Source organism: Myripristis murdjan, chromosome 9 (assembly GCF_902150065.1).
Source record: "Myripristis murdjan chromosome 9, fMyrMur1.1, whole genome shotgun sequence".
NCBI classification, from domain to species: Eukaryota; Metazoa; Chordata; class Actinopteri; order Holocentriformes; family Holocentridae; genus Myripristis; species Myripristis murdjan.
In genome coordinates, this window is record NC_043988.1 from 35,902,290 (window position 1) to 35,930,067 (window position 27,778).

Below are 27,778 nucleotides of genomic sequence, written 5' to 3' on the forward strand. Positions count from 1 at the left end.
ACCTCCAAATACAACAGAAAAACAAACAGCAAATGTTAACCTCAGTGGTTCCTTAAACATGACTCAGCAGTTTTGCCCCAGCGAGTGATGTGTCAGGATTTATCGAGGACAGTGTGTGAGATTGTTTTTCTGTTCTCTCTACAACAATCACAGCTGGTTTAACACTTGAAGGAACTCTATAAGAACATATGGATATAGAATAGAAGTGGTTACATTATTTTAATGAAAAACACCAGCAGATATATGATTGTCAAGCAACTTAATGTCTTTCACATAAAAGAGAATATATTTCTAGGTTGTTCAGAAGAGACTCAAAATACATTTAAAAAAAAAAAAACCAATATTACACATACAGTATTTATCTCCTAAAATACTGAACATAATTGAACAAATACATGACATTTCATTTATAAAACTCACTGTTCAACTGAATTATGAATCAATATAAAATCAACGTATTTTTGTAAGTACTCACATGCAAAATGAAACAAAGATCACAGTTTATTTCCTCAATCTTGTAGCTCATGTTGTCTGTGGACTGCATTGTGTCTTATTTAGCTGTTCATTTATCAGCTAGTGTGTGTTAGCAAGTGAAATACAATCATAATGTAACAAAAACAAAACTACTGATATCAAGTAGAAGTATAACTTTTTTAAAACTCATTTTAACTCAGCAGATTACTCCACTCTGCAATATCAGGGAATAATGTCTCTTTATTTTTTTCTTTTAAAGTCACTGGAATCAAATGTGTCTCCACACAGCACCGTCACTGAAACAGTACTGTTGTTGTGTGAAGTTTAACAGAAACACAATTCAAGGGTCACTTTAAATGCAACAATTCTATATTTATGAACAAACATGATATTCTAAAATCACTATGTAATGCAATGCTTTTTTAAAAAATCTATTTGTTTGTTTATTTATTATTAATATTTACAGTTTCATCAGTGGAGAAGAAGCTCCAAAACAAGAACAAATGCAAGTTTGACACTGACAGTGAAAAACTGGCCTTTACTGCCAACGAAGACAAACCACAACAAGACCTCAGTGTGTTGTGGGCAAAAACCAGGAGATCATCAAAAATAAAACAGCATTTAGAAATGAAACGTCCAGCCTCTGCACACACAGCAGTGGAGCTTATTTGATTCTTTATTTATCTTATTTTTACCAGAAAAGAAAAGAGTGCTGGAGCTCAGAGAATTAGTTTGTGTTTTAACGGTTAATGAAAGTGAGGTGGATCACATCCTGACCTCCAGCCTGACCTCTAACAGTGAAGAGTTTCTCTTTTTGATTTATTTGCACAATAGAACAAAAGAGAAAGTGTGTGTGTGGTGAAGGTGGGGTCACAGTGATAACATAATAATGAACAAACTGGACAGAATTATCATTGGGTGATACATTTGTCTTTGGCTTCCTGTTCCCATTCTTTGATTTCCTCGTCGTGATTTTCCTTCAATTTTTCTAATTCCTCCTTGAGATGTTTTTCTTTGTAGTCTGACAGCTCCTTCAAGAGGCCATATTTCTCCTTCTTATCTTGAATTTGTTTCTCGTGCTCTTGCTTCAGAGCCTTCATCTCCTCCTTATGTTTGTCCATCAGAGCTGCAAAGTCCTTGGTGTATCTCTCTCTGAAGTCATTGAATTCCTCTGCCTTCTTTCTGGCCTCCTCTTCATATTTCTTCTTCATATTCTCCATTTTTTTCGTATATTCTTCCTCTAATTCTTTTCGCTGTTTTTCCTCCTGTTCTCTTCTGAGTCGATCTTCTTCTTTTCTTTTGTTTTCATCTTTCTTCCTTTCCTGCTCGTACTCTTCCTGGAGCTTCTGAAGTCTCGTTCGTTCCTCCTCTCGTCTCTGTTCATCTTCATGATGTCGTTTTTCCCACCATTCTTTTCTTTCATTCTCCCAAGCCTCTTGCTGTTTTCTCAGCTCTTCTCTACTCTGCTCCAGCTGCTGGTCAACATTTTCTTTTAGTTCTGATTCTGATTTTATTTTTTTCTCCAATGCGTCAAGTTTTTGTTTCCATTCCTGTCGTTGAACTTCCTCCTGTTCTTTCCTTTTCCTTTCTTCTTCTTCTCTCCTTTCATTTTCTTTCTTTCTCTCCTCACGCTCTTTGTTAATGTCTTCCTCCTTTTCTTTGAGAAGTTTAGCTCTCTGTTTTCTCTCCTGTTCAATTTCAGATTTCTGTTCTTCCATTCTTCTTCTCATCGCTTCCATTTCTTCTTCATGTTTTCTTTCCAGCTCCTCCTTCTCTCTCTTCATCTCTTCTTCCTTCTCCTTCAAAATCTTCTCCACTTCCTTCTGTATGGCTGCCTCTGCCTCTTGGAACATCTCAGTGGTGTAGCAGCCTCCTCCATTTTTCTTCACCATGGTCTCCACCTTGGTCAGCAGTTCACTGACTTGGCTGTGGTTTTGTTTATCATAGTTATTAAACACATGGTATCTTCCTCCACAGTCAGAAATCAGTTTCTTGAATGAATCATCACAGTCTTCTTGAATGTAGTCCTCAATGGTCCGCTTATCCCTCTCTAATGAATCTCCTCTTGTGAAAAGAATGATGGTGAACTTTTGAGAATTCTTCCCAAAGCCTCTCTGGATCAGCTGTAATGTCTCCTTCTCCTCTGGTGTAAGTCGACCAATTTCTAACACCAACAGGAAGACATGCGGTCCTGGAGCCAACAGACTGATGCATTTCACCATCTCCTCACTAACCTCGTCATGGGACAAGGTCGAGTCAAACAGGCCAGGGGTGTCGAGCACAATGACAGGACGACCGTCCACCTCACCCTCTGCCTTCTGACAGCACTTGGTGACAGATGTTTGGCAGGCTTTGGCTTTAAATGAGTTTTGGCCCAGAATAGTGTTCCCTGATGTACTCTTTCCCTTTCCAGTCTTTCCTATCAGGACCATCTTGAGACACTCTTCACTCCGTTTGCCATCATCACCTGCAAAATCAGAGGACATTGAATTATGTCATGTTCATTAAATGTTTACAGCTGCTACACTCTGGTCTCAAGAGAACAATGTGGAACAATTTTACAACAAATCAAACCCAGTACAAGCTAGACCTCTAAAAGAATGAAAGGAGCTGGTGTGCTCTGTGTTGGGAAAGTGTTGATGAGTTGTGTGTGTGTGTGTGTGTGTGTGTGTGTGCACGCATGTGTGTTTTGGTTGTTGTATTTGTGTACAAAAAAGGTGCTCTTGGTGAGGGGGAACAAAAACAAAATGATGGTGGCGCCAGAGGCCACTTACTGGATGGTTGTGGTCTGTTGGCAGGTCCAAGGCGACCCTCGTGGAAAAGGAAAAGATATAAAGAGTCAGACTCTGCCCTGATGAAGACCAACGGGCTGAAACACGTCGGCAAGCTTAACCTCTCTACTCTTTATCCCACTTTTCTTATCTTTTACTTTTCCACGAGTGTCGCCTTGGAGACCTCCAACAGACCGCAACCATACAGTAAGTGGCCTCTGGCACCACCATCACAAGTTAAATCATATCAAAATACTTACAAGTGACCACAGTCTGCTTTTTCAGATCCTCCAGTTCAGTCCGTTGCGACTTGATGCATTTCTCTAGTTGACTGATCTTATCTACTTGGGTAAGGTACAACATCTCTGTTGTGTAACCACATGGTTTATCCTTGGAAAGTCTTATTTTGTCCACAGCATCCAACACCTCAGGTACTTGTTGTCTGTCCTTGATGTTGAGGACAACGTATCGTCCTCCATAACGCTGACAGAGCTGCTGGATGTCCTGGTCCTTACTTAGAAAGTTAACAACAGTTGGAAGGTTTGGATCTGACTCCACAGTGAACAGAATCATGGTAAAGTCATTGACCTGAGAGCTGAATGTGCTCTGGATGGTCTTTAACTCTCCTTTGTCTTCATCAGTGAGGGGACCCACAGGTATGACCAGGACAAAGGCGTGGACGCCCTCAGGATCACAGAGTGAGACATACCTGAATGATTCCTTCATCACTGCCTCCTGAGGTTTTCCAGACAAGGCAGGAAGCTCCACCAGGGAAAGCCGACGTCCACACACCTCTCCCTGATTCTTCACACACACTGCAGACTCAGAGCCTGGATCAAACAGCTTCTGGCCCAAAATGGCCTCGGCTGCTGAAGTCTTCCCTGCTCCTCTCCTCCCACAGAGCACCAGGTTCACACACTCTGGTCTCACAGTAGCTGTCTCTTCAGTGGAGGTGAGGCAGCTCTCATTGTTTTCTCTCACAATGTTCTCCATCTTCTCCATTAATAGTTTACGGTGATCTGATGACATGCTGTAGTGCCTTCCTCCACATTCTTCAAGGAGCTGTCTTACAGATGAACTTGTTCCACCTCCCTCATGTGTGGTGATGACCATGGAGTGTTTAAAGGCCTCTTGACCAAACAATCTCAGGACATTCATCAGAGTGAGTCTGTTCTCCTCTGTGAATTTAGAAGGCTTCACTAACAGCAACAGAACATTTGGTCCAGGAGAGCAAAGATCCATGCAGTTCTTCATCTCTTTTCTCACTGTTTCCACAGGCAGACTGAAGATGTCTGGAGTTTTCACCACTGTTAAAAGTTTTTCTTTCCACTCTCCACAGGCAGTCAAACATTGCTTTGTTGGGGAAGGTTTTGGTAAATGAAAAGCTTTGTTTCCTATTATGAAGTTGCCAAGTATTGTCTTTTTTTCCTCACTTTTCCCCAACAGCACAATCCTGAGTCCAGATGCTGCAATAAAAACACAAAAGAAATGAAAACACCCAACATCCCAGTGAGTGTGTAGGTGTTGATAAGTGACAAGTTGACAAGAGTTTTACAAACCACAGGAATGAAAAACAGTCCCAAGTTAATATAACAATACACTCATGATCAAAATTTTAAGACCAGTTGAAAAATTGCAAGAATTTACATTTTGCCCTGTTGGAGCTCAAGAAGGTTCTAAGTAGAGCTTGAAAATGCAAAAAGAAGAAATGGGAGTGACATAAAAAAAAAATTGAGTAAGCAATTTATTGCAAACAACCGTTAAACTGAAATAGGCTGTTCATCAGCTGATCACAAGTTTAAGACCACAGCCACAAAAATGTGGATTCAGTGTCATTTTCTGTCAGGTATCCACACTGTCATGACCTCCTGATGGCAAAGGCAAAAAAGCTTTCTGTCTTTGAATGAGGTCGGATTGTTGAGCTGCATAAGCAAGGCCTCTCGCAGCGTGCCATTGCTGCTGAAGTTGGAGGCAGTAAGACAGTCATTTTTAATGTCTTAAAAGATCCTGAGGGTTATGGAACAAAAAAGTCAAGTGGTAGACCCAAAAAAATTTCACCGGCCCTGAGCCGGAGGATCCAATTGGCTGTCCGTCAAGACACGGAACGATCCTTGGCCCAAATTAAGCTTGTCACTGGTGCCAACTGCAGTCCCATAACCATCAGACGACATCTGCGAGAGAAGGGTTTTAAGAACAAAAAACGTCTTCGAAGGCCTCGTCTCCTTCAACGGCACAAAATTGCCCGTTTAGAGTTTGCACGAGAGCACCAAACATGGGACATTGAAAAGTGGAAAAAAGTTTTATTCTCTGATGAGAAAAAAATTTATCTTTGACGGTCCTGATGGCTTCCAATGTCACTGGCATGACAAGGAGATCCCACCTGAGATGTTTTCTACACGGCACAGTGGAGGGGGCGCCATCATGATCTGGGGGGCTTTTTCCTTCAATGGAACAATGGAGCTTCAGGTTCTGCAGAGGCGTCAAACGGCAGCTGGCTATGTGGAGATGTTGCAGGGGGCATCCCTCATGACTGAAGGCCATCGTCTGTGTGGTCATGACTGGGTTTTTCAACAGGACAACGCTGCAGTTCACAATGCCCACCTGACAAAGGACTTCTTCCAGAGAAAGAACATCACTCTTTTGAACCATCCTGCGTGTTCCCCTGATCTAAATCCAATTGAGAACATTTGGGGTTGGATGGCAAGGGAAGTTTACAGAAATGGACACCAGTTCCAGACAGTGGATGCCCTCCGTGAAGCCATGTTCACCACTTGGAGCAACATTCCCACTAGCCTCCTGGAAACACTAGCATCAAGCATGCCAAAACGAATTTTTGAGGTGATTAACAACAATGGCGCAGCTACTCATTACTAAGTCCTTTTTTAAAATTTTACTTTTATTTTAGGAGTTTTGGGGTTTTGTTGAGATATGGTCTTAAAATTTTGATCAGCTGATGAACAGCCTATTTCAGTTTAATGGTTGTTTGCAATAAATTGCATACTCATTTTTTTTTTTTTTTTTTTTTTTTTTTTTTTTTGTCTCACTCCCATTTCTTGTTTTTGCATTTTCAAGCTCTACTTAGAGTAGACATTACAAAATGTAAATTCTTGCAATTTTTCATCTGGTCTTAAAATTTTGATCAGGAGTGTACTTGATGAACTCAAATAGATCCTTTTTGATTATCTTTTAAGGTAACACAGTTAGAGTAATGACAAGGTGTACTATTCTGACATGAATAAATTTAAACCCAGATTACCCAACATTAGACCAGCTAAAAGCCCTCCTTTTATCACCCAGCTCAGTGTCAGTGTGGAGGAGACACTGAAGAATGGGTTCAACACCGACAAAACAATCAAACTGCTATTAATTTTTTTAGTAAATCTTTGTGTTTGACACATTCTTTCGATGATAAATTGTTGAGGTCATATTGAAAATTGTTCTCCTCTTTACAGTCACTGTATTGTCAGGGTTAATGAACAAAAAGACAAAGCTTTAAAAACTGAACACAACATGGATGCAACACAGACATAAAGGCTAGCCAAAGTTCTCAGATGCTGTGATTTCCTTCTGGCCTCACTGAATTCACCATGAGCTCTTCACCTGAATAGTTCATGATGTTGTACATGGTATCACTGTCATCCTGGACCATCAAACATCCTGTGTGTCATCTGTTCTGTGTTATCATGTTCGGTTCAGTAGATACGATGCAAACTACATAATTCAGTTATAATGGAAAGTGAAATGGCTGTTGTGGCATTTTTGTGATGACTCTGTTTCTGAAAAATGTTCAGGGCCCCAAACTCTACAAGTGTAACAAGGCTCATGCTTTTATCAATCATTGAACATATCACCTCAAATTAACTGTAATCTTTGATCAACAGCCTGTGTTGGACCAACATAAGCCATATGTGCTCTGTGGGAGTGATGTATAATTAATATTGTAACATAATTTTTAAGATCACGTCACAGATTTCAGGCTGGATGTTAAAACCCTGAAGTGAATTTACTCACGCTGGTTGACAGAACTTCCCTCTGATGACAGACTGTGTGTTGTGGTGGGTTTCATCCCTGTAAAAAGATGATACCATCAGTCAGTACATCACCATCCTACACATGAGAAAAACAAAACTACATTTGTGATGAATTCACATACAGTTCAAGGCGGAGCTTGTTGCTGCTTGTTGTAAAGAGATGACATCATCAATGAATTTAACTTTTTACATAATGCTTTAACTGTGTTATAAATCATTATTAGTATATGGTTCATAATGTTCTCCTGCACTTACCAGCAGGTGTTGGTGTTTGTTGATCAGCAGCTGCATCCTTAAACACATCACAGTTCACAGGCTCTCCATTGTTCTCCTTCACTACTTGACCCAGGCAAGTTAACAGCTCTGTATGTTCAAGGTTCATTCGGTTCAAGTGTCTGTATCTACATTCTCTGATCATGTCCTTTAAGGCTGGATGTTGCATGTAGTTTCCAGCTGATCTCTCCTCTCTGGGTGTTGATGTCAGTACCAGTGAATGATCAAAAGAGCGCTCACTGAAGGTTTTGAGGACTCTGTGTAACCTCTGTTTCTGATCCTCAGTGAAGTCTTCAGGCTGTAGTACCAGCAGGAACACATGAGGTCCAGGGGCAGAGAGGCTCACACAGCTTTCTACATCCTGTGTCAGTTTGTCTTGAAAGATGTTTGAAAGCAGCAGATCTGGAGTGTTGATGAGCATTATTTTCTTCTCCTTCAGCCGTCGACTCTCTCTCAGACAGTGGTCAGCTGCTCTCTGAAGATCAAACACAGTCTCTCCCAGTATGAAGTTCCCCACTTCACTCCTGTGAGTCCAGCTGTTCCCCAGCAGCACAACCCTCAGCTCAGACACTGAAATAAAAATGTGAAGTTAACAAACGGAACCAAACTAAACGTATGTCACAGGTAAAGATAAAAAAAGATTTTGATTTAATGCCACGATAAATGATTTAATTTAACTTGTGAGCTTCATATACCAGAGAAAACTGCAGCACTTTAGAGCTGCTGCTTATTGCTCAGACACTTTCAACTGCCTCAATACAGCAACGCAGCAACACTGCAGCTGAGCACAGCTCATTTTAAGAGCAACACACCCATGGAGCTCAGATGGACACAAGACACTTTGCTATTTCCACAAGGGGGCGCTGGACAAGGAAATGACAACTGAGCTGCCTGGAAACTAGAAAAGACACTTGAGTCGCACTTGGAGAAGCTTTGCACCAGGTGGAATAACAGGAGCCAGAAACTGGAAGATCAGAGGTCAACCAGAGCAAGCGAACTCCAAATGAAGTTATTCATAAAACTTCTATCACAAAACATGGGAGTTAATAAACTGATTAAACCGCATAGTTTATGTCTACCTGTTATGAGACGTTGGAAACTTAAATTTTATGAATCATCAAAACACTTCCGGTTCAGTTCAGTTTAACTCACTGGAAGGTGGAAGGAGGTCATAGCTGATGCTGCGCTTCCTGGATCTCACATCTTCTGTCTCTGTAAGATACAGAAAAATAAACAAAATTATATCAAAACAGGGTCAACTTAAAGTTCATTTAGACTGACGTGTTTCAAATAATCTGTATACTTTAGTTAAGTGTTCCAGTTTTAATGATGTTCCCCTTTTGCTGCACAAACAACTATTATCTGTCAAGTTTTCATTTGGTTTTCAGTTCAGTTCAATTTTAATTTACTGTCATTATATAATGCTGAGGCTAATATACCAGGGAAAGTGGGTTGAGCTTCTCTAAAACACTGCAACATGGCCCAAAAAACAGCTGTATGCAATTCCATTCAAATCTATTCATTTGAATAACACATTGTAAACAACCACATTCAGCACAATGTGCTTCACAAGTCACATAAATACACAACCTAAAATTTGATGGATGTCTGTAGCTGTAAATGAGCAAAGCTGCTGCTGTTTGAGTGCAGGGAGGACACAGGATTTTATGTGGGTCTGAACTCAACTTTCAAAATATTTTATCATGAAGGAAAAGACAACAAGGAATAAAATACAGGACAAAACAAAAGTCAGCACAGTCAGTGAAATGTAATGACCTGTCCCCACCAAGTGGAATTTTACACCACTGGAATGATGAGCAGCTAGAATGAAGCAAAAACTAAGAGAATAAGATGAACCTCCTGGACCCCTGAGGACAAAGTGGGTCAGTGCAGCAGCACACAGAGAGATAAGTCAGTGAACAGGAGTAACATTCACAGTTAGTTCAGCTTCAGAAAAGGAGTGTCTGGACTCACCAGATGCTTCAGTCGCTGCCTCTGCCATCGTGTCACTGAACTGGAACCCAGCAGAGAGAAACTCACCTGGAGGAGAACATGAAGAAGCTTCATGAAGGGAGGCGTTCCATGTAGAAACTGCACATTTTATAAACGTGATTCACTCATTTCAGTCCGAGCAGATCTTCATCAGAGTGTCAAAATAGTTTCCTATTCGAATATTCCTATCTATTCGAGCAGCCAATCAGGAGACTCGACTGCATCACGTGATTACAGAGAATTCCCAAATCTGCGGAACTTTTACATTTCACTTTCCTGCCGTCCAGAGAGTGGTGTGGTCATTCTAATATCCTTAAGATGTTTTGGTTATGTAAACTGGTGTTTGTGCGTCCATGAGGATAAGAAAGTCAGCTAGGCCGCCAAACTTACCTTAATTACCCTTAAAGTGAAATGGATGGGCTTTGTATATAGTTTAAACCTGTTTAAAGTTATTTTTTGTGGTAAGGTCACCATTGCTAATTAGCTACATGCTATTAGCCTTAGGTCATTGGATGTTATGCCCACTGCGCCTTCAGCCCACTAGGGGGCAGTGCAAGATTGTGCCATCGCAGGAATTTACTGTTCAGCTGTATGGACATTTAGGTTAAACATATTTTGAGTGTGTGTGTGTGCCAGTTTTAGATAACAATAGTCACGATTAGTTACCAGTTCATTAGTATTCATTTTGTATGAAATAGTAATTGTTAATTGTCTTAGTTATAGCACATTAATATTGTTATTATACTAATTGTCATCATCATCATCATCATCATCCTCAACCGCTTATCCAAAGTCGGGTCGCAGAGGAAGCAGTTTCAGCAGGGGACCCCACACCTCCCTTTCCCTAGCAACATCCACCAGCTCTGACTGGAGGATACCGAGGCCTTCCCAGGCCAGTGTGGAGATATAATCTCTCCACCTGGTCCTAGGCCTGCCCTGGCGCCTCCTCCCAGGTGGACGTGCCAGGAAAACCTCCCTTGGGAGGCCCCCTGGTGGCATCCGTACCAGATGCCCAAACCACTTCAACTGGCTCCTTTCCATGCAAAGGAGCAGCGAATCTACTCCGAGTCTCTCACGGATGACTGCATTTCTCACCTTATCCCAAAGGGAGAGGCCAGCCACACTCCTGAGAAAACCCATTTCAGCCGTTTGTATCCGCGACATTGTTCTTTCGGTCATGACCCATCGCTCATGACCATAGGTGAGGGTACAATCGAAGATTGACCAGTAGATCGAGAGCTTTGCCTTCTGGCTCAACAGTGGCTCTTTTCGTCACAACAGTGCAGTACAGCAAACGCTATACCACCCGTCCAATCTCACGTTCCAGTGTTCCCTCACTCGTGAACAAGACCCCGAGATACTTAAACTCCTTCACTTGGGGTAAAAATGCAGTGGGCATTCCACCAGTTTCCTGCTGAGAACCATGGCCTCAGATTTAGAGGTGCTGGTTCTCATCCCAGCCACTTCACACTCGGCTGCGAACTGGTCCAGTAAGTGCTGAAGGTCACAGACCGATGATGCCATTAGGACCACATCATCTGCACACCAACATGAAACATGTCCGACTTACTGCCAAGAATCCGGACACAGCTCTCGCTTTGGGCGCACAGGGATTGGATGGCCCTAAGGAGTGCCCCCCTCACCCCATACTGCATGCAGCACCTCCCACAGAATATCCCGGGGAACCTGGTCATACGCTTTCTCCAGATCCACTGAACACATGTAGACCGGATGTGCATACTCCCAGGCCCCTTCCAGGATACCTGCGAGAAAAAAAGATTGTTCCACGACCCAGACGAAAACAGCATTGTTCCTCGACTCATAGTGTTCGACTTTTGGTCGAACCCTCCTCTCCAGCACCTTAGAGTAAACTTTCCCAGGGAGGCTGAGGAGTGTGATGCCTCTATAATTGGCACACAACCTCCGGTCCCCCTTTTGAAACAGGGGAACCACCACCCCGGTCTGCCACTCCTTCAGCACTGCCCCAGCCTTCCACGCAATGTTGAAGAGGCGTGTCATCCACGACAGCCCCTCAACACCCAGAACCTTCAAGCATTTCCGGACGGATCTCATCAATCCCCTGGGGAGTTGTTTAACTACCTCAGTGACTTCCTCCCTAGAGATTGACAATGATCCCCCGTCATCCTCCAGCTCTGCCTCTACCCTAGAGGGCAGGTTAGTTGGGTTAAGGAGTTCATCAAAGTGCTCCTTCCACCGCCCAACGTCCTCCGCACAAGCTCTGGCTCCTTCCCTCCCAAGAGAAGTGTCGTTCCACGTCCCCAGAGCCAGCCTCTGCTGCCTGGGTCTGGTCCGTCGAGGCCCCCGGCCTCCACTGCCACCTAACGGGCAGTGCACTGGACCCCATTATACTAATTGTGTCTATTTTTTTTTTTTTTGCTTAATTTGTGACAGAACCACATATACAGTACAGGCCAAAAGTTTGGACACACCTTCTCATTTAATGCGTTTTCTTTATTTTCATGACTATTTACATTAGATTCTAACTGAAGGAATCAAAACTATGAATGAACACATGTGGAGTTATGTACTTAACAAAAAAAGGTGAAATAACTGAAAACATGTTTTATATTCTAGTTTCTTCAAAATAGCCACCCTTTGCTCTGATTACTGCTTTGCACACTCTTGGCATTCTCTCGATGAGCTTCAAGAGGTAGTCACCTGAAATGGTTTTCCAACAGTCTTGAAGGTGTTCCCAGAGGTGTTTAGCACTTGTTGGCCCCTTTGCCTTCACTCTGCGGTTCAGCTCACCCCAAACCATCTGGATTGGGTTCAGGTCCGGTGACTGTGGAGGCCAGGTCTCCTTCTTGGTCAAATAGCCCTTACACAGCCTGGAGGTGTGTTTGGGGTCATTGTCCTGTTGAAAAATAAATGATCGTCCAACTAAACGCAAACCGGATGGGATGGCATGTAGCTGCAGGATACTGTGGTAGCCATGCGGGTTCAGTGTGCCTTCAATTTTGAATAAATCCCCAACAGTGTCACCAGCAAAACACCCCCACACCATCACACCTCCTCCTCCTCCATGCTTCACAGTGGGAACCAGGCATGTGGAATCCATCCGTTCACCTTTTCTGCGTCTCACAAAGACACGGCGGTTGGAACCAAATATCTCAAATTTGGACTCATCAGACCAAAGCACAGATTTCCACTGGTCTAATGTCCATTCCTTGTGTTTCTTGGCCCAAACAAATCCCTTCTGCTTGTTGCCTCTCCTTAGCAGTGGTTTCCTAGCAGCTATTTGACCATGAAGGCCTGATTGGCGCAGTCTCCTCTTAACAGTTGTTCTAGAGATGGGTCTGCTGCTAGAACTCTGTGTGGCATTTATCTGGTCTCTGATCTGAGCTGCTGTTAACTTGCGATTTCTGAGGCTGGTGACTCGGATGAACTTGTCCTCAGAAGCAGAGGTGACTCTTGGTCTTCCTTTCCTGGGTCAGTCCTCATGTGTGCCAGTTTCGTTGTAGCGCTTGATGGTTTTTGCGACTCCACTTGGGGACACATTTAAAGTTTTTGCAATTTTCTGGACTGACTGACCTTCATTTCTTAAAGTAATGATGGCCACTCGTTTTTCTTTAGTTAGCTGATTGGTTCTTGCCATAATATGAATTTTAACAGTTGTCCAATAGGGCTGTCGGCTGTGTAGTAACCTGACTTCTGCACAACACAACTGATGGTCCCGACCCCATTGATAAAGCAAGAAATTCCACTAATTAACCCTGATAAGGCACACCTGTGAAGTGAAAACCATTTCAGGTGACTACCTCTTGAAGCTCATCAAGAGAATGCCAAGAGTGTGCAAAGCAGTAATCAGAGCAAAGGCTGGCTATTTTGAAGAAACTAGAATATAAAACATGTTTTCAGTTATTTAACCTTTTTTTAAGTACATAACTCTACATGTGTTAATTCATAGTTTTGATGCCTTCAGTGACAATCTACAAGGTAAATAGTCATGAAAATAAAGAAAATGCATTGAATGAGAAGGTGTGTCCAAACTTTTGGCTTGTACTGTACCTACACACACAACTATTGACTTTCACCTACGCCTGTAACCTGGTGCAACCGCTAATTGCTCTGTCTACTGTGCTGTACTATTGGATCAATTTAATAAATCTTTGAAAGTAAGTTTTGACCGACACCCAGGGGCAAATTTTATTCAGATATACTACATCTGTGTCATTCTATGAAACGGGTGCCATTTGGGTCCGCAATTTTTGATGAGGTGCATAAGGCACAAAAAATGTGCAAAAGTGCGTTTCTAAAGCTTAAAGCTATTAAATCAAGTGTTCTTGTTAACATTATATATGAGAAAATACTATTTGTTAACAGTAACATACTATTTTGAATTATTTTTCATTAATAAATGGTCATTTTCACATGTCCGTATTTACATTCATGACATTTGCATTTAATATATACCCAAATAAATGTTATATTTTTATCAAAGCATTATTATTTTCAGGAGTATATGTGTGTCATTCTATTAAATAGGTGCCATTTGTTATTCAGTTATACTACTACAGTCCTTTGCTAGTCCTCAGCTAAAATATGATTCAGATTATTGTTGCTCTGTGAGCAGGTCCAAGAGCAACACACTCAAAAGATTCAGATTCAGATTTTTAAAAAAATATTTTAATTTCTCCAATCTGTAAGCAGTTGAGATTCTTATGAACAACAGTGCCCAAGTGAAGCAGAAATCCTGACAGAACAACGGGACTAAAGTCACCACGGATGTGAGAAATTAAACAGTTGTGCTTCTGCTTTGTATGATGTTGTGTTGATTAATTTAAAGCTTTGCACCAGGTGGAATAACAAGAGCCAGAAACTGGAAGATCAGAGGTCAACCAGAGCAAGCAGGGGCTGTGACATTTTGACTAAAAATGAAGTTATTCATAAAATTTCTATCACAAAACATGGGAGATTATAAACTGATTGAACCTCACAGTTTATGTCTACCTGTTATAAGACGTTGGAAACTTAAATCTTATGAATCACCACAACAGTTCCAGTTCAGCTCAGTTTAACTCACTATAAGGTGGCAGGAACTCACAGCTGCTGCTGCGCTTCCTGGGTTTCACATCTTCTGTCTCTGTAAGATACAGAAAAATGAATAAAGTTATATCAAACCAGGGTCAACTTAAAGTTCATTTGGACTGACATGTTTCAAATAATCAGTAGACTTTAGTTAAATGTACCAGGTTTATTGATGTGCCTCTTTTGCTGCACAGACAACTATTATCTGTCAAGTTTTCCATTTGGTTTTCAGTTCAGTTCAACTATAATCTACTGTCATTATACAATGCTGAGGCAAATACAGTATATAAATATATGCATGTAAACGTAGTCACTGAAATCACTGAAAATGCCCATCCATCATTGATGCACATTACTATCCTGATAATGAGCTCCAAATAGCAAAGAAAACAGCAGCACTGACTTCAGAGCTGCTGAGACAGACACTCCCTGGTCCTCTCACCCTGTGCATGCTGGGATATGCTCCAGCCCCTCACATCCTTGATTAGGAATATGTTTGTAAGGTTTTGTAGACGTAAGGAACATGGATGGACAGTAACCTTTGTAATACTGTGTTGGTAGTCCTACTACAGCTGAAATATTATGGCAGCAGCAGCATTAGGAGTTATTAGTAGTAGTATTAACAGTATTTGTAGTATTAATATCAGCACAGGTTAAAAAATAACCTTGGTCTGATTTTTTTTCTTTGTGAAGGGATTCTAATTTCTGTTAATCTGTCGAAAAGGCAAAGGTTCTCATTTGATGCACAGAAAGTTCATTTCATAGATATCTGTCAGATGAATAACTGAACAAATTGTTTGAAACTTCAAATCTCGATTGTCATTATTTATCTTGAATTGAAATGATTTTGACAGCCTGTTGCACAGTTGTCATTGATTTCAGCCTCTAGCAGCTGAGCTCGCCTCACAGAGGTTACCTGAGGTCATTGATGATGTCATCTTCAATCAGAGCTCCGACAAAATTTGTAAAAGTCATTTGCACACTCAGCTCAGTTTTGCTCTGACAACAACTTTGTTCATGTTCAGTTTGCACATCTTCATACTCCAACCTCCCCTCACTGCATTAAGAACATAGGATATCCTGTTTTGTGTATTACTGTTCCTGTGCAATGTCTTCATAACCTGCTGCTGTAACACAATAACTTCCCCATTTGGGATCAATAAAGTCAGTCTGTCTCTCTGCTTGTCATTCTAAAGGGAGAATCTACAGTATTCTGTGTTGTTTGAGTTGCTCTGATCATTACAAGCTGTGACTCTGTTCCATCTGATCACCTGAACTGTCCACACGGCTCACAATTATCAGCGATCATTTAATAATTTGAGGATGCAGCCTTTCCCACAGTTATAGTCTATTATCTATTCTCCTGGTCTAGTCACATTATTTATAGCGTTTTACTTATTTAACACAAACTGTATTGTAATTTGAGTTTACTCACCAGCCGTCGTGCGCCGTCAGTCCAAACAAATTAAAGGGAAAGTAAAGGATTGAACCAGAGTTACCAGGCTGGTCCGGGAACATTCCAAACAGGAAAATCATCACAGCAGCATACGTGTATCATCAAAACTATGTTGGATTGTGTTGTGATGGTGAGAAACAAAAGAGCTATTTAACTGTAGAAATGCTCAGGGTTTGAAATTTGCTGTCCAGTGCAGCCGTGGTTCACAGAACTGAGGCCAAAGCAGCTGCTTTTTACATGAAGTCACTGCCCAGCCACGCACTCGGGTTTGACCTGGTCTTGTTCATTTGAAGACAAAGAAAGTAAATATACCTACGATAAGGTAAACCTGCTCAGGTAGTCAGTAAAATACAGTGGATTCACCTGAATGATGAATGAACCGACAGTGCTTCAGCTGAACATTGCTGTGTGCAATCAGCATGTGACTCCATGTATTTCTTTGTTTGATGTGAGGTTTGAACAAATGACCAGTGATAATCAGCCCTCTGCTCTCTGTCCATGCTGCTGAAATATGAGCCAAAATAGATCTGATGAAAGCTGTTTTCTCTGCTCTGTCTCAATTGTGCATTACATACAAACATTAGGTGTTGTGAATGTGACAGAGAGCTGTATGTCTGTTAAAACAGTTTTCAGAAGAAGAGTCGTTCCTTCTGGCTGGTCAAAGACTCAGTCATGCAGTAAACACCTTCAAACTTCACTTAATATCCTGGACTTTTATTTGCTACAATCACTGGAACTGAAGGAGAACATCTGGTGGTTTACAGTATAAACTCTGGAGGTTTGCACACACACACACACACACACACACACACACACACACACACACACACACACACACACACACACACAGTCACTCCCTGTACCTCTCTTTAAGTTACTACTTTTGTTTTTATTTTTTGTTTGCACAGCTTCATACTGACTCTACCTTACCTGATTACATGAAGAATATAGCATGTTATCCTGTGTTGTCTCTCTGTATGGACACATATAAATATTGATATACTGTATATTGTATATCCTGTACATTGATATACTGTATACTATTAGCTCAACTACCATGGAGTCAGGTTTATACACATAATTCTCACTGATTCATTTTTAAATGAGAAGACAATATTCCACTCGGTCCATAATATGCCTGTCAGTGATTCTAAATGTCAGTGAGTGAACTGTGATTGTAGGTGTTTTTTTCAGTAGCCTAAAGAATGAATCCAAACCTGTTACTGAAGGCTTAGATCAGCCAGTGTGGTCAGGCCTCAGTAATTTGAAACTCCAATAAATTTAATTATTTTGTACCAAATGTTCCTTTTGTCTCTTAATGGGAGAGACGGTGCTGGAAGTATTTAATAAACTGAAATGAGATTTTTTTCACCCACCTGCGATGCATCCACTTTTAATCACAGTGTTATATTTATGATCTGAACTGCCTGACCTACTGACTATTCACAGAGCACATGGACATAACTGCAAAATCAAATACAAGTGAAGAACACGATATCCAGTCTGTTGTTGAGTACAGTGTTAGGAGCGTCAGAAGTGACATAGCTGACTGACTGGAGGTGCAGAGGAGAGGGTGCATGTAGCCTGCTGACCCATTCAGAGCTTCACATATCTTCACCTTGACATATCTGCAACTCTTTGGAAGTCCAATATTGACTGTGTGCATAGGCGCAAATCCGGAAGGGGTCAAATGATAAAAGTTCCCCCCTACACTTTTAAGAAAGAAGCGGGATGCAGTGTGTCTGGAAGCGGTGTCGGGTGGTGCAGCGGTGTGTCAGGAGGCAGTGTGTTAGGTGGTGGGAGGCATTGTGTCGGCAAGCGGTGTGTCAGGTGGCGGGAGGCCGTGTGTCAGGAGCAGTGCCTTCATATGGGGGGAAAGGTGATGACAATTCTAAGGGCCCACGGCCCACTAGGGCCCACACACAGTTAAAAAAGTGGCAATGAATGGGGTAGAGGCGCCCACACCAATATTCTTTAAGGGGGCCCAGAATTCCTAGCAACTGCCCTGGTCAGGAGGCGGTGTGTCCGGTGGCGATGTGTCGGGAATAGGGTGGCCATACGTCCGGATTTAGGACGGACAGTCCGGAATTTAAATGCCTTGTTCGGCGTCCGGCGCAGCCTCAAGCCTCAAGACACTTATTTGTCCTCCTTTTTGGAGGGCATATCGTCCAATGGTGTAAGGCAGGCCCGGACTGTACATCGGGAGAACCGGGAGATTTCTCGAAGCGCCAGCCTGTCACTGGCCCGGTGGCCTGCCCGTCTTTTTTTTTTTTTTTTTTTTTTTTTTTTTTTTAAACAGGTCTCCGGCCAGGCCAATCAGCTGTCGGTCCGGTCCGGCTGGCCTCGCCAGTCTGATTTTTTTTTTTTTTTAAGTCAGAGAGACAGGCCAGGCCAATCAGAGGCCAGCAACCTGTGAAGAGATCAAGACATGATTGGTTTGTTTTGATTAACACCTGCCCCAACAGTCCGAGTACGCTGGGAGTATTCAGTGGCGTTATGATACGTAACGTTGTGTGACGTCTCATTGAATGGTGTGTTTGGACGTAACGTCTTGTAACAGAGAGCAACATGCCTCACAGGTAGTTTTCCTTTGTTTTGTGGGCGTGTCACAGGTGTTATCCAATCAGCATCAGCCTGAATTTAATCCTCCGTGATTTAAACCACTAGTGCTCTATTATGGCTTCCAAGTCCCTATATTAGTGCAGCCAGTGTTTAAAATGTTACCCATCATTTGAGGAGGTAAAAGCACATGTATGTGCTAAGTATGATGATAAATCAGACATATTTTATTGTTTTTCTCAATAATATGGCAACTTTTATTCAACTTAAAACTTAAAACTCATTTGTGTAGACCTGTGGTACAAATCTTGGAAACAATGTAACAATAACTGTTTTTTCATAGTGGACATTGAATGTATTGCAGTACCCCTATAATTAATGGTCCATGTAAAGTAATGTCCTGCTCAGACAGTTCTTCGGCTACAGTCGCGAGGAGAATGGCCCTCTCGGCTTCCATACTCCCAACGCTTGCGTAATGCAACAGGTTGTTCAGAGCTTTATCGTTTCTGTTAGCTTGACGTTACACACCGGTACGTCTGCGCTGAATACACCCGCTGTAAACAGGCAGCATGTTGAGGAGGGGGTGTCACGACTCGTGTGTGTGTGTGTGTGTGTGTGTGTGTGTGTCTGACTGTGGAGGAGAGGAGAGGAGGTGGAGGAAAAGGTTGTGTGATTGAAGTTAATACATTAATTCGGTCAGCCCGAATTGCGGTCCTGTAGTGCACCAGTGTTAATTTCGTCAGTCGAGACTAGATGAAATATATTCGTCAATGATGGGTTTTTTCATGACGAAGACGAGACGAAATCAATACCCTTAAACACTGACGGTGACGAAATTAACACGTATTTTGTGCTGACGAAAAAAGAGAGACGAAATCTACTTCATTAAATAAAAACTTAAGAGTGAAAACTTAAATTACAATCCAAAATTACAATCCAAAAAGTGCATTCATTGGATGCACATTAGTTTTTCTCCTCCTGCTGTGTGCTCATGCTGGTGTGTGTGTGTGTGTGTGTGTGTGTGTGTTCAAGTGAGAGAGAGAGACTGACGAGCACACACCCACCGGCGCTGTCTGAAGCGCCGGTGGGTGTGCGCAGCACTGACATACAGCAGCACTGACATAGATTGTGTAACAAAGCGAAGAGGTGCCACTCCGCTATATTTTCACTGGCTGACAGCAGCACACTGGCTTAGCTTGTCTATTCAGAGAAGAGGTATCACTTCGGCTTATTTTTCAATCTATGTTATCACATGCATACTACTGCTCATTCATTGGTAGCTGAATTGTTAGGTCTGTTTGATAAGCAATTTACATTTTTAAAATAATAAGAAGAATGTAACATATTGTTAAATAAAAAAGCCAACATGATGCAGGTAAAAGCCTAAAAAAGACTATTGACTAAAACTAGACTAAAATACTTTGTAATTTAGTCGACTAAAACTAGACTAAAATACTTTGGATTTTCTTTGACTAAAACGAGACTAAAATAAAGCAGCAATGCCAAAAAAAAAAAAAAAAAAAAAAAAAAATTAAAAATCAAATAGGCCCACAGTTTTATTTTTTTTTTTATTTATTTATTTTTTGTTTGTTTGTTTGTTTGTTTGTTTTTAAAATAAAGCTTAGGCTACTCTGTATGCTGATGAGGAGTTTTCTTCTCTTCTTCCAGGACAATAAAAACTAAACTGGTAGGCTATTTATTTTTCGACATCATTTAGGCCTAAATGACAGTGAACAAGTTTGTTTTTCTTCCTGCATGTTAACGGCATCTGGTTTAAACACGGAGTGGCAGAAATCCCTACAATAGCTATAGTTTTGGTGCACGTCCAGGAAATATCCCATGGCCCTATGTTGAACCAATTTAAAGATGGGACAGTTCTTATCACCTCAGAGCCCTGCAGAGAAATCAAGTACAGGATCACACACAAGCCTGGAACTCTTTAGAGTGTGTATGAAAACTATGAAAACCAAACTCTTTTGGATTTTTGCTTTTTTGCAATTATTCCTCCAAAAGCTCCTCCTGCTGCTTTGGCAAGTGCACTTGAAAAAGCTCATGTGTTCATCAATATGAAAACCAAAATATTTAACTTACGGCTCCCAGCATAAAACTGATAGATGCTAAGAGCAGTTGAGGGAATCCTAAAATGGAATAATTCAGTTTTCATTTTGTTAATAGTCTCCATTTTGTACACCAGTTAGCTGTACTAAGATGGCACTTAATGCATTTTCCTCAAATCCCACTCATGAAAAAAAAATCATCTGCATATGGTAGAATACTTATCATTTCCCTTCCAAAAATTATCCTAGAAAAGTGTTGCATCACATTTTAGTATCACCACATCATTTGAAACACTGATATACTGAAACCAAGGTCTAATCATGTTGTGTAATAACATCCAGCTCATTTTGATGGACAGTTTTAAACACAATCAGCAGGGGGCGTCACAGGGATCGTCTCTCTCCATAAACACTGCAGTCTAATCCGTGTATCATTCGTTCTTTCTATTTTCAATTGCCAATCAAAAATTAAAAAATGAAAAAGTGACTGGTTATTTTGTTAATTTGTTTTTTAATCTAACACCAAAATCCAAAATATGCCTGGTTTTTCATAGTTCAATTTTAAGCTCGGATCAAAAATACAAAATGGAAAAACGGGAATCAGGACTGAATTTGATTTTATTATTTAATTGGTCCGGTTTACGTGACCCAGAAGTTTGGTAATGAGCGGTAGCTCACCGCCACCCTGATCACCGCCACCATGGATAGTTATTGTTGTTTCGAGGACCAAAGCGTGTGGCTCTAAAAGAAGAGGACATGACAACCGAAAAAACCAGCTGAGCTGAGCGGCACCGGACGCTCACCTGTCAGATCCGGCAGACCTGACCGGGTGGGCGCGGTACCGTCCGGTGCCGCGGTCGGCCCGCCTGATGCCGTCCGGTGCCGCGGCCGGCCCGCCTGATGCTGACCGGTGCCGCGGCCGGCCCGCCTGAGGCCGTCCAGTGCCGCGGCCGGCCCGCCTGATGCCGGAGTAGGCTAGTAACAAGCCAGTAATTTTGCCTTGGGCGGCAACATAGGCAGAACCGCCACTGTGCAATTTCACAGAAAAGGGCCGGGTTTCCCAGATCGGTTAAGAAGGTCTCCGGAGCTACTACCCATCATTGTTAAGAAGCTCAGCTGATTTTTTCGGTTGTCATGTCCTCTTCTTTTAGAGTCACACGCTTTGGTCCTCGAAACAACACGTAATAACTATCCATGGTGGCGGTGATCGGGGTGGCGGGACTGTATGCACCTGGCCGCTGTGATCTGCTGTGAGCTACCGCTCATTACCAAACGTCTGGGTCACGTAAACCGGACCAATTAAATAATAAAATCAAATTCAGTCCGGATTCCCGTTTTTCCATTTCGTATTTTTGATCCGAGCTTAAAATTGAACTATGAAAAACCAGGCATATTTTGGATTTTGGTGTTAGATTAAAAAACAAATAACAAAATAACCAGTCACTTTTTCATTTTTTAATTTTTGATTGGCAATTGAAAATAGAAAGAACGAATGATACACGGATTCAGTCTGACTGGATGTCAGCAGTTAATGAAGGTTTTCTGCAGCTCTGGAGCAGCAGCCACACAACCTCTATTCTTCCCTGATGAACCACTAGATGGCAGCATCAAAAAGAAGAGGTCACTGTTCACATCCGTGTTGCTCTTTGATTTGAAATCCAAACATTTCTGTGATCTTAAGTTGCAGTTGAGGGTACATAAATGTGTCTATGTAAACCTATTATCTTCATTTCTATTTTTCCACAGCCGTGAAGAAAAACTGGAGAATAATCAGCAGAAAATGGCAGAAAAGTGACAAATGTGCACACGACATAATTTAAATCGAAAGTACTATCATATGCATGTGATAGTATAGACCTATACAGCTGAAAATAGAAATAAATGAATAAATGTAGAAATAAAAGAAAGAATAAATAAATGAATAAATGTAGAAATAAATAAAAGTATGAATAAATAAATGTAAAAATAAATATATAAATACACAAATGAATAAATAAATGTAGAAATAAATAAATACATGTAAAAATAAATAAATAAATACATGCATAAATGTATAAATACACAAATAAATAAATAAATGCATGAATAAAAACAGAAATAAATAAATAAATAAATGTAGAAATATATATTAATTTAATTATTTATGCATTTATATATTTATATGCGTATTTATTTATTTATTCATTTATTTATTGTTTTGTCATTTTTCGTCCCTCATATTATGCTGCCATCTAGAGGTTCATCAGAGAAAAACAAGAGTTGTGTCGCTGCGGGCCTGATGCTGCGGCTCCGAGGCTGCAGCCACAAGAAACATCAGTGGTGTTTGACACAAAGGTGTTTCATATAAAGGCAAAGGCTATTAAATACCATAACTGCAATCTGTTGTACCAGCACACACCTATAATATAATTAATGCATGTGATTTATGACTCAAGGACCTCAAAAAACTAACAAAATGACAAATATTAATCATCTCTGGTTGAAAAAAATTAAACCTGAGAACAAACACAAGACATGGACTGAATCTAAATGTGGTTTAATGTGATCAAATAATAATAATAATAATAAAAAACATTATTTTTGACACAAAGTGAAATCAGTGTATGTCATTCTTCAACATTTTACTTTTTTCTGATGTGAAATATTCCATACAATTTATATACATGTAATAATTGCTGTAATATTTGTGATTCTGGTGTTTGATGTGGGCCCTACATGTGTTTTCACTCCATCCTGTAACATTTCAGCCTCATGCTGTTCATTGTAAACAAAATAAAAATCATTTTAACTGCATCAGACTTTCAGGTGTTGTGCCTTTACTGACCCGCTGTGTGTTCACGCTGATAAACTGAACTTTACAGCTGCTGCTGAGGCTGGAGCAGCAGCTAATTCAATTTGACATTTATTTATGAATATTAAATCATTAAAAAATACAAAAGCACACAGGCCAGCAAATGGTTTACCTGTCATCCTGAACTGTTACATTTGATAATAAAACTGGAAACATTTTGTTCACTTGTGCCAAAGATGCTCACTAATCAGTTCATACAAGTGCAAGTCAAGTCTCTCATTTGTGGTCATGAGCCCAGGTCGAGTTTCAGATGATCCAATCCAATCCAACTTTATTTGTAAAGCACTTTAAAACAGCCACAGTGAACCAAAGTGCTGTCCAGAAAAATATATGAAGATATATAGAAAAACACAGCTCACACGAGGCATTAAATTAAAAAAAATAACAATATAAAAATACAAATAAAACAAGTGAAAAGATTTAAAACATGAGTGAAATAACAGCCATACAGAAAGAAAATATAAAATCAGTAAAATCATGAAAGAATATTATAGTTTTACTGTTGTTTTGATGAAAGTTTCAATCCAGAAGCTTTTCTTTTTTTTCCATTTGTGGTAAAAAGATATTATTTATCCAGTCTGTAACCAGTTGAGATTCTGATGTCCACAGTATCAGCCCGGTCAAAGAGTCAAACAAAATGTAAATTGTAACTGAACAATGGGATTAAAAACATCAGGATGTGAGAAATTAATCAGTTAAACAATTTGCTCTGTATGATGTTGTGTTGATTAATTTACTCCTCATTAAATGTCCCCCTTTGAAATGCACCACCTTCCTAAACATTGTTGCAGACCAAGTGCACCCCTTCATGAAAATGGTATTCCCTAAAGGCAGTGGCCCTGCCATCCTGCAAAAGAGCATCAGGAACCGTTCAAGGTGTTGACTTGGCCTACAAATTCCTCAGATCTCAGTCCAATCAAGCCTCTGTAGGATGTGAAGGACAAACAAGTCCGATCCATGGAGGCCCCACCTTGCAACTCTCAGGACCTAATGGATCTGCTGTTGACGTCTTGGCAGCAGATACCTCAGCACACCTTCAGAGGTCTAGTGGAGTCCACACCGCGACGGGTCAGGGCTGTTTTGGTGGCAAAAGGGTGACCTACACAATATTAGGCAAGTGCTCATAATGTTATGACTGATCAGTGTATATACAGTGCTGCATTCTTGGTGAGCCAGCCAGGAGAAGCTGCCAGTCAAATTAAGAGCATTATAGGAGAAGTTATTTTATTTGTTTACCAGACCGCACAGACATAAAATAGTATACAGAGGTCGCAGATGGAGAGAATATTAAAGTACCTAACTCAATTATTGTTAATGGACTCTGATACAGAATTAAATGAGGACAGTTATGGCGCTTTTCTACCAGCACCTACTTGGCTTGACTTGACTCAACTCTACTCGGTTTGTAAGGTTTTCCATTAGGTGGTAGTACCTGGTAGTACCTGGTACCAGGTACTATTTTAGTACCTACTTGGCCGGGGTTCCAAGTGAGCTGAGTCGAGCCGAAACTGTGACGTAAACAGAGTGCAGGCCACTGATTGGACAGGGAGTAACGACACAAGAAAGCGACTCCTACACGAAAACCAAACCTGGCATTTTTAGAGGAAAATGGCAACAGCGACTGTGCGCATTGATCATTACTGAAGTTGGCAAAGTTGGAAAATGGCAAGCAAACCGGTACTGTGGTCAAATGAAGAGGTGGACACTTTTCTGTGCTTGGTGGCGGTCCAAAGAATCCACAGGGAGCGGGACGGTGCGCCACGTTGCTATGAGGTGGTACTCAATTGTAGTGGAAAACAACTGAAACCGAGTTGAGCCGAGTAGGTGCTAGTGGAAAAGCGCCATTAGGGTCAATGAACTTCAATCTCAACACCCCAAAAATGTTATTATAGAATATGAGAGTAGATCTGCAGTAGGCTCGGACTGGTAATCTGGTAATGCCAGATGGGCCGGACCACTAGTGGGCAGCGCTAGCAATGTGGGGACAAAAATGTCGGAGAAAAATGTGGGGGGGGAGAAAAAATATGGATACACAGTTCAGCCTGCCAGCTGCCCACTTGATGTTGGAACAGCCCATCTGATAGGCTGTTTGTTGGAACAGCCCATCTGATAGGCTGTTACACGATCCAAATTGTCAACAGCCTCCATACTGTAAGGCAGGTGTAGTGACCCTCATCTTCCCCCCACCCTTTCAAGTGGATGCGTCCATCCATGTAATGATGAAATCAAGCACAAAATAATCAAATAAAGAGAGAGTGGAAGTTAAAAGTTGTAAGTTCAAATTGAAAATAAAGATCTTCTGAAATGGACAAAAGATTTAAAAAAGAATTGAGAATAGATTATGGAGCCCTATATAGAAAGCATATTTTGAGGTGTTCATGCTTTTAGCCACAGAGAAAGACATTCTTATGGCTTTGGACACTGTTGGAATAATCAGCTGAATGGCAGAAAAGATGATGAGATGTCCTCTCAGGGAGGACATGCTGCTCTGCTCTGTTTGCTGCTTGAGGATGCTGTGCTGTGCTGCTGTATAAATGTCATTATGGCTCAGCTGGTCAGTGGCTCTGGGTCGCTCCACTAGGGGGCAGCCTGGTGCTTGTGACAGCCTGACGTCGGATAATGGACTAAACGCAGCGCTCTCAATTAATGTTCAACTTCAGGCACATTTCCATATCATCATTAGGCCAGGGCTGCATTAAAAAAAGCTTTTGACCAGTGTGAAAATTGAGTTTGGCTGTTTTGTTGTATGATAACAGCGATGCATTTTGTCATGGACTATATTTATATGTGATTTTTTTAACATGTGTTTTTATTTAAGTTAAGGATTCCAGCATAAGTGCACAGATTTTGATTGCCCATTGTCAAATGAATAAGTGTGCCTCTTGGGGTGCCAAAGCTGTTTCTTTGCAATTGATTTATCATATCACTTTATGAAATCCTGCAAGTACACCTGCTGTTAGGGTGCCAGCTTGATATCTGTTACTTAGCCTATATGTTATAAATGATATTGCTTTATGCAACTCATAAGTGTGTATGTTGAGGTAAATGGGGGCCAGGTTAAACAATAAATGCCAGGGCCAAATTATGAGTGTATGCAAAATGCTTCATTGCTCCACAATAAATGACTTCTCTACCTCATTCCTGCCTCTGCGTCTCTGTGTCCTGCTCTTGGGTTTCTGCTCTGAATCGTAACAGAAATACTGACTCTGTTTATTTTAGCTTCAGTTTACTGAACTTTATTTACACCAACAGAGAAACAGGTACAGGACAAACAAGACAATAAATGTCCAAGTTGGCGAGAGAAAAACCAAAGCAGCTTAAGGGCATCTCACCTCCAAATACAACAGAAAAACAAACAGCAAATGTTAACCTCAGTGGTTCCTTAAACATGACTCAGCAGTTTTGCCCCAGCGAGTGATGTGTCAGGATTTATCAAGGACAGTGTGAGAGATTGTTTTTGTGTTCTCTCTACAACAATCACAGCTGGTTTAACACTTGAAGGAACTCTATAAGAACATATGGATATAGAATAGAAGTGGTTACATTATTTTAATGAAAAACACCAGCAGATATATGATTGTCAAGCAACTTAATGTCTTTCACATAAAAGAGAATATGTTTCTAGGTTGTTCAGAAGAGACTCAAAATACATTTAAAAAAAAAAAAAACAATATTACACATACAGTATTTATCTCCTAAAATACTGAATATAATTGAACAAATACATGACATTTCATTTGTAAAACTCACTGTTCAACTGAATTATGAATCAATATAAAATCAACGTATTTTTGTAAGTACTCACATGCAAAATGAAACAAAGATCACAGTTTATTTCCTCCATCTTGTAGGTCATGTTGTCTGTGGACTGCATCGTGTCTTATTTAGCTGTTCATTTATCAGCTAGTGTGTGTTAGCAAGTGAAATACAATCATAATGTAACAAAAACAAAACTACTGATATCAAGTAGAAGTATAACTTTTTTAAAACTCATTTTAACTCAGCAGATTACTCCACTCTGCAATATCAGGGAATAATGTCTCTTTATTTTTTTCTTTTAAAGTCACTGTGTCTCCACACAGCACCGTCACTGAAACAGTACTGTTGTTGTGTGAAGTTTAACAGAAAAACAATTCAAGGGTCACTTTAAATGCAACAATTCTATATTTATGAACAAACATGATATTCTAAAATCACTATGTAATGCAATGCTTTTTTAAAAAATGTATTTGTTTGTTTATTTATTATTACTATTTACAGTTTCA

The 27,778-nt window shown here is 40.8% G+C and overlaps 1 protein-coding gene across 1 annotated transcript in view; it reads right to left on the bottom strand.

Moving 5' to 3' along the window:
- Positions 1-952: 952 nt before the first annotated feature.
- Positions 953-27,778, bottom strand: part of LOC115364843 (GTPase IMAP family member 8-like) — a 39,840-nt gene continuing 13,014 nt past the window's right edge. Inside the window, exons 3-6 of the mRNA XM_030059478.1 lie at positions 14,586-14,645; positions 9,524-9,589; positions 3,506-4,711; positions 953-2,941 (exon numbers count right to left, since the gene is read on the bottom strand). Coding sequence (XP_029915338.1) covers positions 1,386-2,941; positions 3,506-4,711; positions 9,524-9,589; positions 14,586-14,645 — 2,888 coding nt within the window. The 3' untranslated portion in view covers positions 953-1,385. The remainder of the gene's footprint in view (positions 2,942-3,505; positions 4,712-9,523; positions 9,590-14,585; positions 14,646-27,778) is intronic.